This window comes from Carettochelys insculpta, chromosome 10, assembly GCF_033958435.1.
Source record: "Carettochelys insculpta isolate YL-2023 chromosome 10, ASM3395843v1, whole genome shotgun sequence".
In the NCBI taxonomy this organism is placed as follows: domain Eukaryota; kingdom Metazoa; phylum Chordata; order Testudines; family Carettochelyidae; genus Carettochelys; species Carettochelys insculpta.
The window spans coordinates 46,640,043-46,655,236 of record NC_134146.1 but is presented as its reverse complement, the minus strand read 5'-3'; the positions used below and the strand labels follow the sequence as shown (position 1 = coordinate 46,655,236).

General features: G+C 48.5%; 1 protein-coding gene across 1 annotated transcript in view; it reads left to right on the top strand.

Moving 5' to 3' along the window:
• The first annotated feature begins 269 nt into the window (after positions 1-269).
• Positions 270-15,194, top strand: part of EIF2B5 (eukaryotic translation initiation factor 2B subunit epsilon) — a 30,252-nt gene continuing 15,327 nt past the window's right edge. Inside the window, exons 1-11 of the mRNA XM_075004468.1 lie at positions 270-436; positions 3,903-4,027; positions 5,220-5,405; positions 5,505-5,682; positions 6,972-7,052; positions 7,840-7,917; positions 9,253-9,565; positions 10,315-10,460; positions 10,774-10,912; positions 13,139-13,240; positions 14,179-14,286. Coding sequence (XP_074860569.1) covers positions 281-436; positions 3,903-4,027; positions 5,220-5,405; positions 5,505-5,682; positions 6,972-7,052; positions 7,840-7,917; positions 9,253-9,565; positions 10,315-10,460; positions 10,774-10,912; positions 13,139-13,240; positions 14,179-14,286 — 1,612 coding nt within the window. The 5' untranslated portion in view covers positions 270-280. The remainder of the gene's footprint in view (positions 437-3,902; positions 4,028-5,219; positions 5,406-5,504; positions 5,683-6,971; positions 7,053-7,839; positions 7,918-9,252; positions 9,566-10,314; positions 10,461-10,773; positions 10,913-13,138; positions 13,241-14,178; positions 14,287-15,194) is intronic.

Genomic DNA, 15,194 nt, shown 5'->3' with positions numbered 1-15,194 from the left:
ATAGGAACAACAGATCCCCCCGCCAGGCCCAAGCATCCTACCCACGTGGTGTCCTGGCGCGGGCAGCAGCCCCGACTACCGGCAAGAGAAGACATCAGAGTGCACGTGCCACACCAGCTTTCCTACAGGGGGCGCCGGGCCCTGCGCATGCGTATCCGAGATTCCCCTTCTCACGGCGCGGTGTGTCCCCGCCGAGGTGCCGTCTCCTTCCGGATCCCGAACCCGGGGCGGCCCGGAAGCGGATGCGGCGGGGGGGCCGCGTGCGCGTGTGAGGAGGTGGATGATGGCGTCCCGGGGCACTGGGAGGCGGGGAGCCGGGTCTGGGGGGTCCCGGGGGCCGGACCCGCAGGAGGAGCCGCCGCCACCGCTGCAGGCCGTGCTGGTCGCGGACAGCTTCAACCGCCGCTTCTTCCCCATCTCCAAGGACCGGCCCCGGGTGAGAGGCTGGCCGGGCCCCTTCCCTCCCCTCCCCTCCGCCGCCGGCGAGACCCGAGATCGGCTGGGACCCTTCTGTTCCCCCCGTCACCCAGCCAGAGAGACCCGGGGCCCTTCCTTTACCGGCCAGCCGGGACCCTCCTCTCCTCCCCCGCCCCTCCAAGAGATACCGGGACTCCTCCCCTTCCCTCTCCCCCCATCCTAAGAACAGAATCAGGGTAAGATCCCTGTATCTTCCTGGGATCTAGCCCACGTCTTACCTCCCGGCTTCTCCTCCATCACTGCCATCTCAATTTGCGTTATCCTTGAGTGGTGGGAAGGAATTAATTCTGAAACTCCCAAAAGCTCCCGAGGGGTTTACCCCTCCATAGCGCATCAGAGGGCTGGACTCCTGGGTTCTGTTCCTGGCTCTGTCCTTCACTATGGAACTTGGTCCGAGTCCCTTCTGCAATACAAGCCTCGCTTTTCTTGTCTGTAAAATGGGGGGATAATAATACTGATATACCAAGGGGAAAGGATAGTGAATGTTCCTAAAGCTCTTCCACTGTATGGCTACATCTACACGTGCCCCAAACTTCGAAATGGCCACGCAAATGGCCATTTCGAAGTTTACTAATGAAGCGCTGAAATGCATATTCAGCTCTTCATTAGCATGCGGGCGGCAGCGGCGCTTCGAAATTGACGCGCCTCACCGCGCTGGCGCGTCCTGATGGGGCTCCTTTTCGAAAGGACCCCGCCTACTTCGAAGTCCCCTTATTCCAATGAGCTGATGGGAATAAGGGGGCTTCGAAGTAGGCGGGGGCCTTTCGAAAAGGAGCCCTGTCTGGACGCGCCAGCGCGCTGCGAGGCGTGTCAATTTCGAAGCGCCGCTGCTGCCCGCATGCTAATGAAGAGCTGAATATGCATTTCAGCGCTTCATTAGTAAACTTCGAAATGGCCATTTGCATGGCCATTTCGAAGTTTGGGGCACGTGTAGACACGGCCTATGAGAGGTATTTGTTAGTTTTGTTCCTGAGGTGGGGAGCAGCATCTGTGGTGGGAGGCACTGATTTGTTACTTGGAAGTGTAAAGCACCCACCATAATCCTCTGGTTGTTTCTTAAACACCTTAGTTCAAGATAATGTTTCTAGAACAGGGAATGCTCATCTTCATCTCTAACAGCAACCAAACTGGCTTTACGAGAAGAATAAGAAATTGGTAGTTTACCAGGCATGGACTAATTGCCACTGTGATACTATAATTTGTAATAAAACACCTGACTAAAGAAATGTTGTCTTATGCTGACAGTGACCAGACTCAAGACAGAATTCTGCAGCGATCCTGTTGGGCTAATCATTCTACAGGTTGCACCTTCCTCGTGTAGTGTGCTCAGGACCTGACAGGTCCCAAACGAGAATTTGCCAGACAAGGGGAGATCCAGGGCTTTTTTCCCCCTGCACACCTGGGCTGCTGCGACCCCAGCCTCCATCCCTTGGGACTTCAGCCCAAGTTTGGGGTCCCTGTGACTGCCATGGGGCTCCAGCTCTTGCTCTTTGGCTGCCATGACAAAGCCAGGGGACTCTGGCTCTGTTTGCTGGCCCTGCAGGGCAGTCAGGGACTCCTGCTCCCACGGGGTTGTGGAGGGCACCTCCAGCTCCTGGCCACCATGCTGCCATGGAGTAGGGTGTGTATGTGTGTCCCTTCAGCTCCTGCGCAGTGGCGGGCCTCTGGCCCACTGCTGTAGGACAGGCAGGGCTCCTGCATAGGACACATCCCTAGCCCAGTACTCATGTCCTAAAACTCCTCGATGTCGCCAGATGAGAGAGTAACGGGTTTGAGAGGTGCAACCTGTAGTATGACCTCCATCGTGATTTTCTTGGTGACGTGACAGGTCTTGGAAGTGAAAGCTGTCATGACATGTTCGAAGAAGAAAGTATTTGGTAGAGTCCTGTTGGAATCTGTGGGAGACATTTTTATTGTACTGAAGTTTAGTTTATTTTAAAGAAGCACTGAAAGGTGCATATGAACACTTTCATGGAGTTTTTCCAGCAAGGGGAGAGAAGCAGAACCACCACAAATGGCTGGGAGTTGAAGTGAGAGGAAATTTAAAATGAGAAATAACACCCCCATTAACAGTGAGGATGATAAATTATTTGAACAGACTTACAAGGGAAGTGGTGGAGTCTCCATCTCTTGATGTCTTAAAATGAAGACTGGATCCCTCTTTGGAGGACATGCTTTAGCCACACACAAATTATTGGTCTTAATACGGTGGTGACTTGATGAAGTTTAATCTGCATAGGAGTCAGACTGTGTGAGCTAATGGTCTTTTCTGATTTTCTATTGGGTAACTCTGAATTTTTTTTAAATAATTGCATAAAAATTCTGCTATATTAAGAGGCAAAGTAGCTGAGTTCTGTACTCAACTACTCAAGTAACTTCTTGAGAGGAAAGAGGAAATTTTAACATTACACCCATAAAGCACAAATAGATATTGTGGCAGGGACAGGCCAGAGGGCTCTGGCAGAGTGGAAGAATGGCAGCCCAAAAAGAGAGAAGACCTACTAAATACGAGCAGAGGGCAGCAGGGTAATGATAAGCATCTGGAAGGGAGCTGGCTCAGGCAGAATGGGGCCAGCTAACTCCACTGTTGTCTTGAAAGAGGCCTTTAAAAACCCTCCAGAGTTGGAAGGTGAGGGAGAGAGTGGGTGGACAGCAGGAGAGGTATAGGACAGACAGAGGGCAAGAGACCAGAAGCCTGAGAGGGAGTCAGACCACCTCCAGCTCAGAAACAGCAGGCCAGGGAGTCCCAGGAGGAGTGGCTGCGTTCCCTACCTCAGAGGCACTTTGCAAAACCCCAGCCCCTGGGGCAAAGGGGCAAGAGTCTGATCCAAGCCATGGCCTGGGTAAGAAGGACCCTTGTTGTAGTCTATGGTATCTTGCAAGATCAGCTTATGGAGGAGGAGAGAGCATTCTAACTGCCCAAGTCTGGTGCTAGAGGAGACAGCAGTGCCTCCAGAGTCTGCGTTGAACAGTCCTCTTTCACTGCCTGATTAAATATTCCTGGCAGTCATGATTACATGATTTGTATTAGGTCAATGGCTGAGAGCCAGGAAGGAGCAATTGTTCCTTTCGCTGTCAGAAAACAAGGTTTTTGAAAATGATGGATACAAAAAAATTCATATCAGTGACCTTCAGTTGTGTGTTGCCTTCCGGGAGACACTTAAATCACCAGCTGATGGACTGTTTTCACATAACCTCCATAGGTGTTACGTTGGGATTGTGGGGGTTTATTTGGTTCTGACAACCATTGTTCCTGTGGTTTCATCCCTCATGTCTGACATTCCTTTTTAAAGATTAGAGTGTAAGACAAGGAGTCATGACCATGTTACTCCAGCACCACTGAGTCGTCTTTCCTGCAGCTGGTTAGTTGCTGATCTTGTTTGGTGTACAGCGTTGATTCAGCTAACTCTGTCCTGTTTCCCTAGGTTCTCCTTCCTCTGGCAAACGTGGCCATGATTGACTACACTTTAGAATTCCTAACTGCAACTGGAGTGGAAGAAACTTTTGTCTTCTGCTGCTGGAAGTCGGCTGAGATAAAGGAGCATTTACAGTAAGTAAGCAGCACATCATCTTCCTTTGAAGTTTACTGTAAAACTATTTATTAAGATCTCATATCATAGTGACTCCTATGGCTAATGAAATGTGGATGTGACTCTCATTATTGTCCTGGGGGTAAATTGAACAATGCCTCCTCAGCAGCTTGTGCTGGTCCGGAAGGCATACACACTATATGTCCTTATTCACCAGCTGTTGTTAATAGGTGAGAAAACAGGAGGGTAAGTACCACATGATGAGAGAACACTGTTCACTGGAGAGCAGGGTGTGGGTAGCATTGTAAGGGGGTTGTGTCTGTCTGTGGACTGCACATATGAGTTCTTGACTGTCTTAGTTGTATTTAAAGGCAGAGCCTTCCTGGCTAGATATTTATTAACTCTGTGTACCTGATGTTCCTTAAATGACTGGCTTTCCCTGAGGAGTGATGGAGCTTGCTCTCTAACATTGTAACAAAACAAAATAGCAGAAAGATAGCAGTTTAAAGACTAACAAAATGATTTATTTGGTGATGAGCTTTCATGGGACAGACTCACTTCATCGGATCAATCTGATTTCCAATACAGACTGACATTTGTAAGTACAGAGGACCAAAAAAACCCCAAACTGACTGATCAAGTGCATAGCACTGAGGGAGAGGAGTGGCGGGAGTGGGGATGTTAAGTGTCCTGCCTGAGATAATTATGAGCATCAAAGGAAGGGAAACAGTCCTTGCAACCTTGTATGAGGTAATTGGTGTGACTGTTCATGCCTCGTGTTAATGTGTCGAATTTGAATATGAATTCCAATTCACAAGTTTCTCACTGTAATCCCTTTTTAAATTCTTTTTGTTCCAGGACACGCATTCTCAGGTCTTTAACAAAATGGCCCACTCTATTGACGTGTTCCCTGACTGGCTTATGTGTATTGAGTTTCCTGATGTCTGCTCTGTGTCCATTTATTCTTTGGCGAAGGTTTTGCCCAGTCTTTGTCATGGAATTCATATCAGAGTCGACACATTAACACGTGGTATGAACAAAGACATCAGTTACCTCTGATGAAGTGAGTCTGTGACGGTGGGCCAGCCATCATAGCATGGTTGTTTCTAATAAGCGTGGACGGAAAACCCCCTGCACTAGAGCACAATGTTCTTGCCTTAGCTGGGAGATCATCCTGGCCATTCCTTCTGGTCTGTTTTTCTTCATCTTCAGCAAGTCTAAATGGTGCCGCCGCACCGCTCCCAACAAGGTGCACGTTGTGACTTCAGACCTGTACCGCTCACTTGGCGATGTGCTAAGGGACGTCGATGCCAAGTCCCTCATTCGCTCTGACTTCCTCCTTGTCTCTGGAGATGTGGTGTCCAACATCAATGTTTCTGCAGCTCTGGAGGAGCACAGGTGGGTGACTGGGAAGAAGGCACACCAGCCTGGCTTTCTCAAGCTCACTGGTGTTGCTTTTTCAGAGGCACTGCTTAAAACTCTTCCTTTCTTGTTTAGGATGCGCCGTAAGCTGGAGAAGAACGTGTCTGTGATGACAATGATTTTCAAAGAGTCCTCACCAAGTCACCGTGCTAGGTGCCAGGAGGATGACATCATCTTAGCTGTGGACAGCGCCACGAACCGTGTTCTGCACTACCAAAGAACCCAGGGGCTGAAGCGCTTCCGCTTTCCCATGGTACGTTCGGTGTGTATGGCAGGCAAAAAGTTACTAATGCAGTCAAGCAGCCCAAAGGAAAACTCTTACGTCTATGGTAGGGGGGAGCATTCTTTACAGCTCCTGTTGAAGAAAAGATAACGGCCCATTGATTTTTAATTCTGCGCCTTCCAATGTGGCTTCTGGCCTTTTCTGTGTACATGTCTGCTGCCTGTCAATCTAGCCAGTAGTGTAATCGATCCAGTGGCAGTTGATTTAGCGTGTCTGTCTAAAATAGACATGATAAATCAACCGCTGAACTTTCACCTATTGATTCCAGTACTCCACCAGAATGAGAAGAGTAAGCGGAATTGATGGGAGAGCAGCAGCTTTTGTTGTGGTGATGACACTGCAGTAGGCAGACCTAAGTACATCAATTTCGGCTACATTATTCACATAGATGAAGTTGTGTAACTTAGGTTGATGGCCTGCAGGAGTGAAGACCAGGCCCATGGAAGCCTCTGTGGCGTGGTACCGCTGCATAAGCATGTGCCCTGAAGTTATCTCCAGTTCCGCCGATCCCTAGCAGGACTCAAACCTTTTGCTCTAAAATCAGTTTCTGTTGCAATGAATTAGTTCCTGTAACTTCTGAATTCAGGATTCTGTGTGTGTAACAAGAGATGAGCAGAGAATCAGGCTGTTGTCAGTTGCCAGTGAGGAGGCTATCAATGCACCTTCTCGCATGGCAAAGGGATTATCAATTATTTTCCTATTAGCCCTTGTTGAGTGTGTTACTGTCATCCCAAAAGTAATAAAAATGGGTCATTCCCACACTACCCGCACCTAAGTCATGTTATCGCTCTTTAAATCACTGCAAATGCAGCTCAGGCCATGCTCTTGAAGCTCATAAGCTAAAGATTGCTTTAAAACTGTAAATGCATTTTCATTTATTAAACTCATTTTCCATCTGTAAATCTCAGTCACTCAAGTAGCCAGCTTGCTGCCACTTGGAAAAGTATGACCCTGTTTCTGACACGCTGTGTCTCGTGGAGACATTTTTCCATGTGGTAATGCTGCTCAGCTGAAGTCTTTCCTGGTTGGCAGACTGTGGTGGGTGTGAGCATTTTGCACATATTAAGCATTGTTGCTCTGTGAGATGTGTATGGCCAGTGGATGTACCCTGTACGTACATAACTTGTGGGTTGTCCATCAGATTTCCAACCAGCTGAAGTGTGTTCTTAATATGTTGCCCTCAACTAGTGTAGGACTGTTCTGAGTAGACTCCCGCCCGACAGGCACTCAAGCTTAATTGTGTTCTCTCCTTTTTCCAGAGCTTGTTCCAGAGCAATATTGAGACAGTCGAGGTGCACCACGACTTGTTGGACTGCCATATCAGCATCTGCTCCCCGCAGGTGAATTGCTGTAGTTCTGGAGGCCTGAAGTGTTTTGAGTTGCGGGTTTAGTGCCACTGACAGGGTTGGCAGCACGCTGCATTGGTACGGCGTAGAGCGAATTCCAGAGCCTTTGTGCTAGGCCATGCTGCTTTGTATGCAAGGTGTCATGGACACGGGAGACGTGATACTTTCTCAGGCAGTCCCAGCACACTTGGCATCTGGTGTCCTGCTGAGGAAACAGGTCAAACAGGAAGGGGCTGTGTGTGTGTCGGTATCTGACATGAATGGAGGAACTAATCCAAGGTTAAGCCAGACGAAAAGTAATTAATCTTACAGAGCTTGTTATAGGCTGCAATGGCAGAGGTGGCACCTCTGATTCCTGGAGGTGGGGCACCAAGTGACGTCAGGTTTTGCTGGCTGGTCTCTCATTGGGAATAATGTCCGTGGCATTCCTTGCTATGCACTGGTCTCAGAAACGGTTCTTCCGGTGTCAGGAGGAGAACCGGTCTCCAGTCTTCCACGCTCATCAAACGTAGGGTTAGACAGGCCAACCAGCTGGAATTAATACCCAACCGCTTCTGGAAACCAGGTTCTACTAAGGTTCACTGAAGAACAGGAGATGGGAAGTCCCAGCATGTCACCTGGAAGACACCAAGCCCTTCCTCATGCCAATAGAAGGATAAGACCAGTGTCTTCCTGTGTTGTACTTGGTTGAGCTCCCTGGGAGCGGCTGGTCTGTGTTAATAACTGGGCTGTCCTGCCAGTGTCCTTCAGTTTTGGCCTCATGTTGTTGCTTTGTTTCCAGGTGGCCGAGCTGTTTACAGATAACTTTGATTATCAGACTCGGGATGACTTTGTGCGTGGCCTGCTGGTGAATGAGGAGGTAAGGAGAGGTATTGTAGGAGAGCCACTTCTTTCAGATCCCTGGGCCCTTAGAGTTCATCTCTTCAGTGGGTGGCTGGCACCTTTTGGTGTGCTGTCTGGGGTGAGGTGGTTCCATGTCTGTGCAGCTGGCTGTGCGTGCTGGGCTGTAACTTGGCACACATTCGAAGTTGCGATCGGTCCTGGAGATACTTGGGGAGGTGGCAACAATTCTCTGTTCAACTAGGAACTGGATATCTTGTGATCCACAACAGCACCCGCTCTGAGCTCATGGGTTATAGGTTATGTGCAGAAGAATAGACAGTAGGAAGGCTTAAGTCTTGTTAGTGTTTAGTTTAACACAGCCTTTATTGTGCCAGTATTATGGTGCCATATTTAACATCAGGTTGGGGATCCTCTGATACACTGATGGGCAACCAGATGCTTTGGTTAGCTGAGATACTGCAAGCACTGAGCCCTGCAGCTCTCACTGACCATGATTCACTGTTCCGAGCCATTGGGAGCTGCAGGAAGCAGCGCGGGCTGGGCCACCACTTCCCACATTGGCCAGGAACAGTGAACTACAGCCACTGGGAGCTGCGAGTGGCCAAACTGTGGACGCTCAGGTAGACACAGTCTGGCAGCCTGCCAGTGGCTAGCCCTGACAAGCCCTCTGCCCCCCAGTCTGGAGGTTCCCCACCCATGTTTTCCATTAAACTCTTCAGCGCAAGAACTGTGTCCTGAGTTTGACAGCACATATCACAGTTGGGCTGTGAGCCTGTTTGGAGCCTTTGGACATTGGCATAGTGCAAATATAAGAGAACTTAATTGCATTTGAACTTTCACCTTTCCAGACTCAGTTTGGTTGAATTTCAGGAATTGTAGGGGATCCGAAAGCCGTGGCTAGAAAGAGGCATCATGTCAACAAATGTATGCTAGCTGTCTCCACAGAGCTCTGCCCGTCCATCCTCTTGTAGCCCAGTCCTGGTTACTCATGCTGGGTCTGTAGTGGGTATCTCTGGAAACAGATGAGCAGGCTTCTGCAAACGAGATGCCTTCCTAAAGCCACTGAGGTGCTTGCGGCTCTGGCTTGCAATGCATTTGGGAGGCGGCAGGTATTTGGAGATCTGGGTCATTGGGGTGTGAGGGTATCATGGAGGCAATGCTTTTAATTTCTGAGAAGGCTGTTTAGGGAATATGGTAGCAGAGGCATCTTTGTGCAGTAGTCGTGCAAGGAGGAGGGGTGGGTTGTTAAAGGAAAGTGGGTGGGTGGAATTTGACATGGTGTGGAGCCCTGCGCAGGTACAGGCAGCCTTCCTCTGCAATGAATCCCATGACATGCTTGTCTATTCTCCAGGTCCTGGGGAACCAGATCCATATGTATGTGACTGCAGAGGAGTATGGCGCCCGTGTGTCCAACCTGCTGATGTATGAGGCTGTGTGTTCTGACATAATCCGGCGCTGGGTTTACCCTCTGACTCCGGAGATGAACTTCACCGATGATGAGAAACAGAGCTATACCCATTCAAAGCACAACATCTACCGAGGGGCAGAGGTGAGCCTGGGCCATGGCAGCGTGCTGGACGAGAACGTTCTCATTGGGCAGGGGACGATCATTGGCAGCAACTGCTCCATTACCAACAGCGTAATTGGTCACAACTGCAAAATAGGTGAGTGCTGTGTATGGGAAAGGTGAGAAACAGAAGCCTGCAGTTGGCTGGAATGATAGTGAACTCAGTTCTGATCCAAGACCCTTGTTGTGGGAGGAGAGGTGCAGAGGTATTGGGTGAAATGGGAAACCGGTGTGAAGGAGGGAAGTTACAAATAGTTAAGCTAGTGTATGCTGTAGAGTCTTGAGTGTTTAGTTTGGAAATAGATGCAGGCCTTTCACGCAGGAGGCAATTCCCTAGCAGGGAGCAGCGTGAAGAGTGCACACTGACTGGGAGGAAAGGCTCTTGGCATGCAGGAAAAAGAAAGAGGAGGGTCATGTGTATGTATGCGAGAGCACTAATTTATTGGGCTTGTCTCAGACCAGTACTGAGAGGTGAAAATCTCTGTATCTCACACTCATCCCTGTGAACATCCTAGTGCCCCAGGTTCAGAGCCTTGAATACAACTCGGTTGATTTAATTTTTCCTCATTTTGTTGAATTACTGTAAGAGGGAGGCCTGTTGGTCCTTCAGCCTTTGAATCCTTAGCTCAGTTTGTCTTCCCTGGCTTAGCCTCAGGGGTGGCCTGCTAAAATCTAAGGCTGACGTTGCTACGTCTAACCTCCTCTGAGCCACAAGGTTACCCTCTAGTCCTGGAGCTAATAGGTTGAATGTTCTCTGGCGTAGCCAATGTTGTGAAACTGCTAGTGAAGTCTGGGGTGAGAGCTGGGATCTGCTCTGCTCAGCACCTTTGTGGTGGCCTTCGGTAGGGGATGAAGTTACCCTGGATGGAGCATGCCTCTGGAACGGCGTCCGTGTAGCAGACTTTGTGGAGATCCGGCAGTCCACCGTCTGCGATGAGGCTGAAGTGAAGGAGAGGGTCGTATTTAATCCGCGCTGCGTCCTGGCTTCCCAGGTGAGCTGCTTCTGTGCCTGCAAGTTTATCCACACGCTAATGGAGAACTACTTGATTGACGGGTGTTCCAGGCCCTTTCTTCTGGTAGGGGCGTGGGCTGCTGCTACCTTGTCCGTGCCGTGAAGAGTTCCATTTATTTAGCAGCCTACGTGGCCTGGAACCACTAGAATCTCCAAATACGTTTCAGTGTTAAGCAGTTCCAGGAGAGACTGTCTGAGGCAGCACTTAGCTCCCGAGGGGGAAATGGGAGGCAGCGTTGGGAGCAAGCTGTGTTACTGTTCCTGCTATAGAAGTGTAAGTCCTCTGCTTGTAGGCGGTGGTGGGTCCTAACATCGTCCTCCCTGAAGGCACAGTGATCTCCCTGCACTCACCAGATGAGGAGGAGGAGGACGACGATGAATTCAGTGATGATTCTGGAGCGAACAAGGAGGAGAACAAAGTGAAGCTGAAAGGTGAATGAGCTATTCTGAGGCTGTGGGCCCTGTCCTTTGTGGGGCTTCGTCCTCTGGAACCATCCTGTGTTCCAGACTTCCTGAAATGCAAAGCTGGTAGCTAAAGTCTTATGTTAAGCTTGGCATCTGTGCCCCTCTAGTGGGGAAAGAGGGATATATTGTATACCAACTGAATAGTCAAGTTAAATAACTGGTGACTGCCAGCCCTCATCAGCATCCAATCTCCAGTTTCCTCTTAAAGAACTGTGGACACTTGTCTTGGGATGGGAGCGCTCTACAGATAACGGGCTATAGCTTGAACTGTGGTTCACTTCAGGACAGATGCCAAGACTCAGTTCTCTCCCACTGCACCCCAGGGAACTCCTGGATCTTAATCCTCCTCCCCCATAGGATATATGTTCTCTCAGTCTCTACTTGTGTATGATTTAGAATGCAAGTGTCAGTGTATCAAGCCAACCAGGCTGTGCTGCTGTAGGGCAAGATCATAGAATCATACAACTGGAAGGGACCTTAAGAGGTCATCAAGTTCAGTCCCCTGCACACATGGCAGGACCAGATACCATCTAGAGACTATCCCTGAGAGGTGTTGGTCTAAGCTACGCTTAAAAAAATCCAATAATAGAGATTCCACAAACTCTGTAGGCAATTTATTCCGGTTCTTAGACACCCTGACAGTTTTTCATAATGTCCAACCTAAATCTCCCCTGTTGTATTTTAAGCCCATTTCTTTTTGTCCTATCCTCAGAAGTTAAGGAGAATCCTTTTTATCTCTCCTCCTTCAAGCAATCTTTTAGGTACTTGAAGATTATCAAGTTTCCCCTCTCTTTTACAGATTAAACGAACCCAATTCTTTCAGTCTTCCCTCATGGGTCATATTTTCTAGACATGTCTTCATTTTGTTGCTCTTCCCTGGACTTCTTCCAGTTTGTCCATGTCTTGTCTGAAATGTGGCACCCACCGCTGGACACAATACTCTAGTTGAGGTCTAATCAGCCTGGCATAGAGATGAAGAATTACTTCTCATTTCTTAGTTACAACAGTCCTCCTAATACAGCCCAGAATGATGTTTGCATTTTAGCACCAGTGTCACATTGTTGTCTCATATTTAGTTTGTGTGCTCCACCTTGTCCCCCGGATCCCTTTCCGCAGTACTCCTTCCTAAACTGTCATTTCCCATTTTGCGTACGTACAAACAGATTGTTCCTAAGTGGAGTACTTTGCATTTGTCCTTATTGAATTTCATCCCATTTTTCCTCTGATTATTTTAAACGATAATTATATGCTCCAAAGCACTTGTAACTCCTCCCAGCTTGGTACTGTCTGCACGCTTTATAAGCATACTCTCTGTGCCGTTGTCTAAATTAGTGATGAAGATATTGAACAGAACCTGAACCGATCCCTGGGGAATGCGACTTGTTATGCCTTTCCAGCATGACAGTGAACCATTGATACCTACTCCCTGGGAATGATTTTTCAACCAGTTATACACCCACCACATAATAACTGTAGTTAGATTGTATTTCCCTAGTTTATTGATAAGGTTATGTGAGACTGTGTTAAAAGCCTTACTAATGTCTGTGTATACCACATCTATCTCTTTCCCGCCCCTCCCATCCACAAGGCTTGTTACCCAGTCAGAGAAAGCTACTAGGCTTGTTTGAGTTCTTAACAAATCCATGCTGACTATTTCTTATCACCTTACAATTTTCTAGACGATTACAAATTGATTCCTTAATTATTTGCTCCATTACCGTTCCTATTACAGAATTTAAGCTGTGTAGTTTTTATTTCCTGGGGTTATTGTTACTTCCCTTTTTATAGATGGGCACTATGTTTGTCCTCTTCCAGTCTTCTAGAATCGCTCCTGTTTTCCATGACTTTTCCAAGATGAAAGCTCATGACTTCAACGTCTCCTTAGTCAGCTCCTTTAGTATTCTACGATCTGTATCGTTAGGCCCTGGTGATGAAATGCTTCCTAGAAAGATGAGAGAACAGCCTGATTGTTTTTTGAAGGCTTAGCTTAACGAAAGGAATACCTTGGATGCACAGATGGAGAGCAAGCTGTGCGCTCCCCGAACTCCCTCCATGGGTTGAGTATTTGGAACGCTGGTGGGTGCAGGTTTTTCTGGCCTTCCCCTCGCTCCCCCACGAGAGGCCAATCGGTTTCAGGTGGGCTGGCTGTCCCGGTGTGCTGTCGTCCTTCTAAATGCTGTCGTCTTCTTTCAGGTTATAACCAAGCCGAAGTGGGGGCAGAGGGCAGAGGTTACCTCTGGAAAGCAGATGATGAGAATGAAGCAGAGGAGGAGGAGCAGAGACAGAGCCTGTGGGGTGAGGAAGGGTTTGATGCTGGCGATGGAAACACATGTATGCTGTTTCAGTACGGTGCTGAGGGGGACGTTAGTAACAGGGCAGGGATCATCTTTTGGTTCAGTTTGCACAGTGCCTAGCACTGGGGCATAACTAGGACTCCTAGGTGCTGCAGCGATACAAACAATAATTAGTGTTGAAAATTATTGATGGTGTATTGCATCTTTTTCTCTTGGCGGTCACTCAGTAATGCCTAGGACGTCTTCATGTCACCCTCCTGTTTGTGAGTGTGTTGATGGCTGACCAGCCTGATTCTGGAGCCACAGGTCTTATCACAGAAGGGGCAAGTGATGCTAGCTGTTGGTGGGGTGCGAGTGGGAGAGAGAGAAAAAGATGCTTGGAAAACTTTCTTCCCAGCCATAGAGACTAGGTACATTTGACTGATAAAGGAAGGAACCCAGTGAGATTCTGGAGCACAGTTTCACAGCTAGGGCTGGATACTGAGGCAAAGACAAGGTGTCTCAGTCATAGTTGTGGAAATAGGGTGCATGAAACCTCCCACTGAGCTCTGGGTAGAGTATGGTGTATATGTATGTATGGCCTCTGTCAGGGTCGGTGACAGGTCCTGCCTTGAGGGCAGGGGACTGGACTCAGTGACCTCTTGAGGTCCCCTCCAGTTCTGTGATATATAGTTGAGCAGTTGGGCTGCGAGGGATGCTGTTATTTCAGTCATTGACCCGTGCTGCCTGCTTTAGGGATCTGCTGAATCCCTTGTAATTCAGTGGCAGGCTGCTGTCAGCAGTTCTGAATGTCTGGGTCTGTAAGCAGCATATCCCATGCAGCAAGGATAGCTTGTTCAAACCTGACTGGATACCAGCTTTGTCAGCAAGGGGAAAACTGCTGCTCCTTTGCTTTCGAGGGTGTCCCTTAAAAAGGTTACATTTTCCCGTTCTCGTCAGGACCCACCTTGAATCCAGAAGAAGAGAGTGAAACAGAGAGTGACTTGAGTCTGGGCTCCGAGCAGCCAGACAGTCGGGCTGCTTCTCCTCAGCTGGATGACATCAAAGGTAAGAGGCCTGGGCCCCTAGAGGGAATGTTGGACGGACCCTGAGCTTGTGGGAATGAGGTCAGTATGGTGCTGCTGGGACCATGTGCACTGAAAGTTCCAGCCTTGCTCCACCTCACGCTTCCTGCTTCAGAGAAGCCTCCATTCTTCCTGGCCAGCATTTCTCTTGTTGCTGTCGCAGTTCTTAGACATTCTTTTCAGTGCTGTTGCCTGGTTAGTGCATTCATAGGACCCCTTGTGGGAATCTCCAGAAGCATTCGATGCAGTACTGCGTGACCTTCTTAACAGTAAACTATGGAAAGGCAACCTAGATGAGGCCACTATCAAGTAACTGGTTGGATGACCATTCGCTGAGAGTAGTTGTTAGTGGTTCGTAGTCATGCTGGAAGGGAATAACAAGTGGGGTTCCCCAGGGGATCAGTTTTGGGGCCAGTTGTGTTCAGTATCTTTACCAATGATTTAGATAATGGCACAGAGAATACGCATATGAAGTTTGCAGATGATGCCAAGCTGGGAGGGGTTGCAAATGCCTTGGAGGACAGGGTCAAAATTCAAAATGGTCTGAGGAAAATAGGATGAAGCTCAACAAAGACAAATGCAAAGTGCAGGCAGTCCTGTAGCACCTGAAAGACGAATTTATTTATTAGCTAATGAGCTTTTGTGGGTAAGACCCACTCCATCAAATGCAAGGTGCTCCACTTAGGGAGGAGCAATCAATGTTACTCATACAGAATGGGAAGGGACTCCCTAGGGTGAGGGTACCTCAAAAAGGGATCTAGGTGTCATTGTGGACCATAAGTGTGAGTCAATGGTGTGACACTGTTGCAAAAAAAAAAACAAACATGATTCTGGCATTCATTAGCAAGTTGTGAGCAAGACACAAGAAGTAATCTTCCTCTCTGTGCTGAG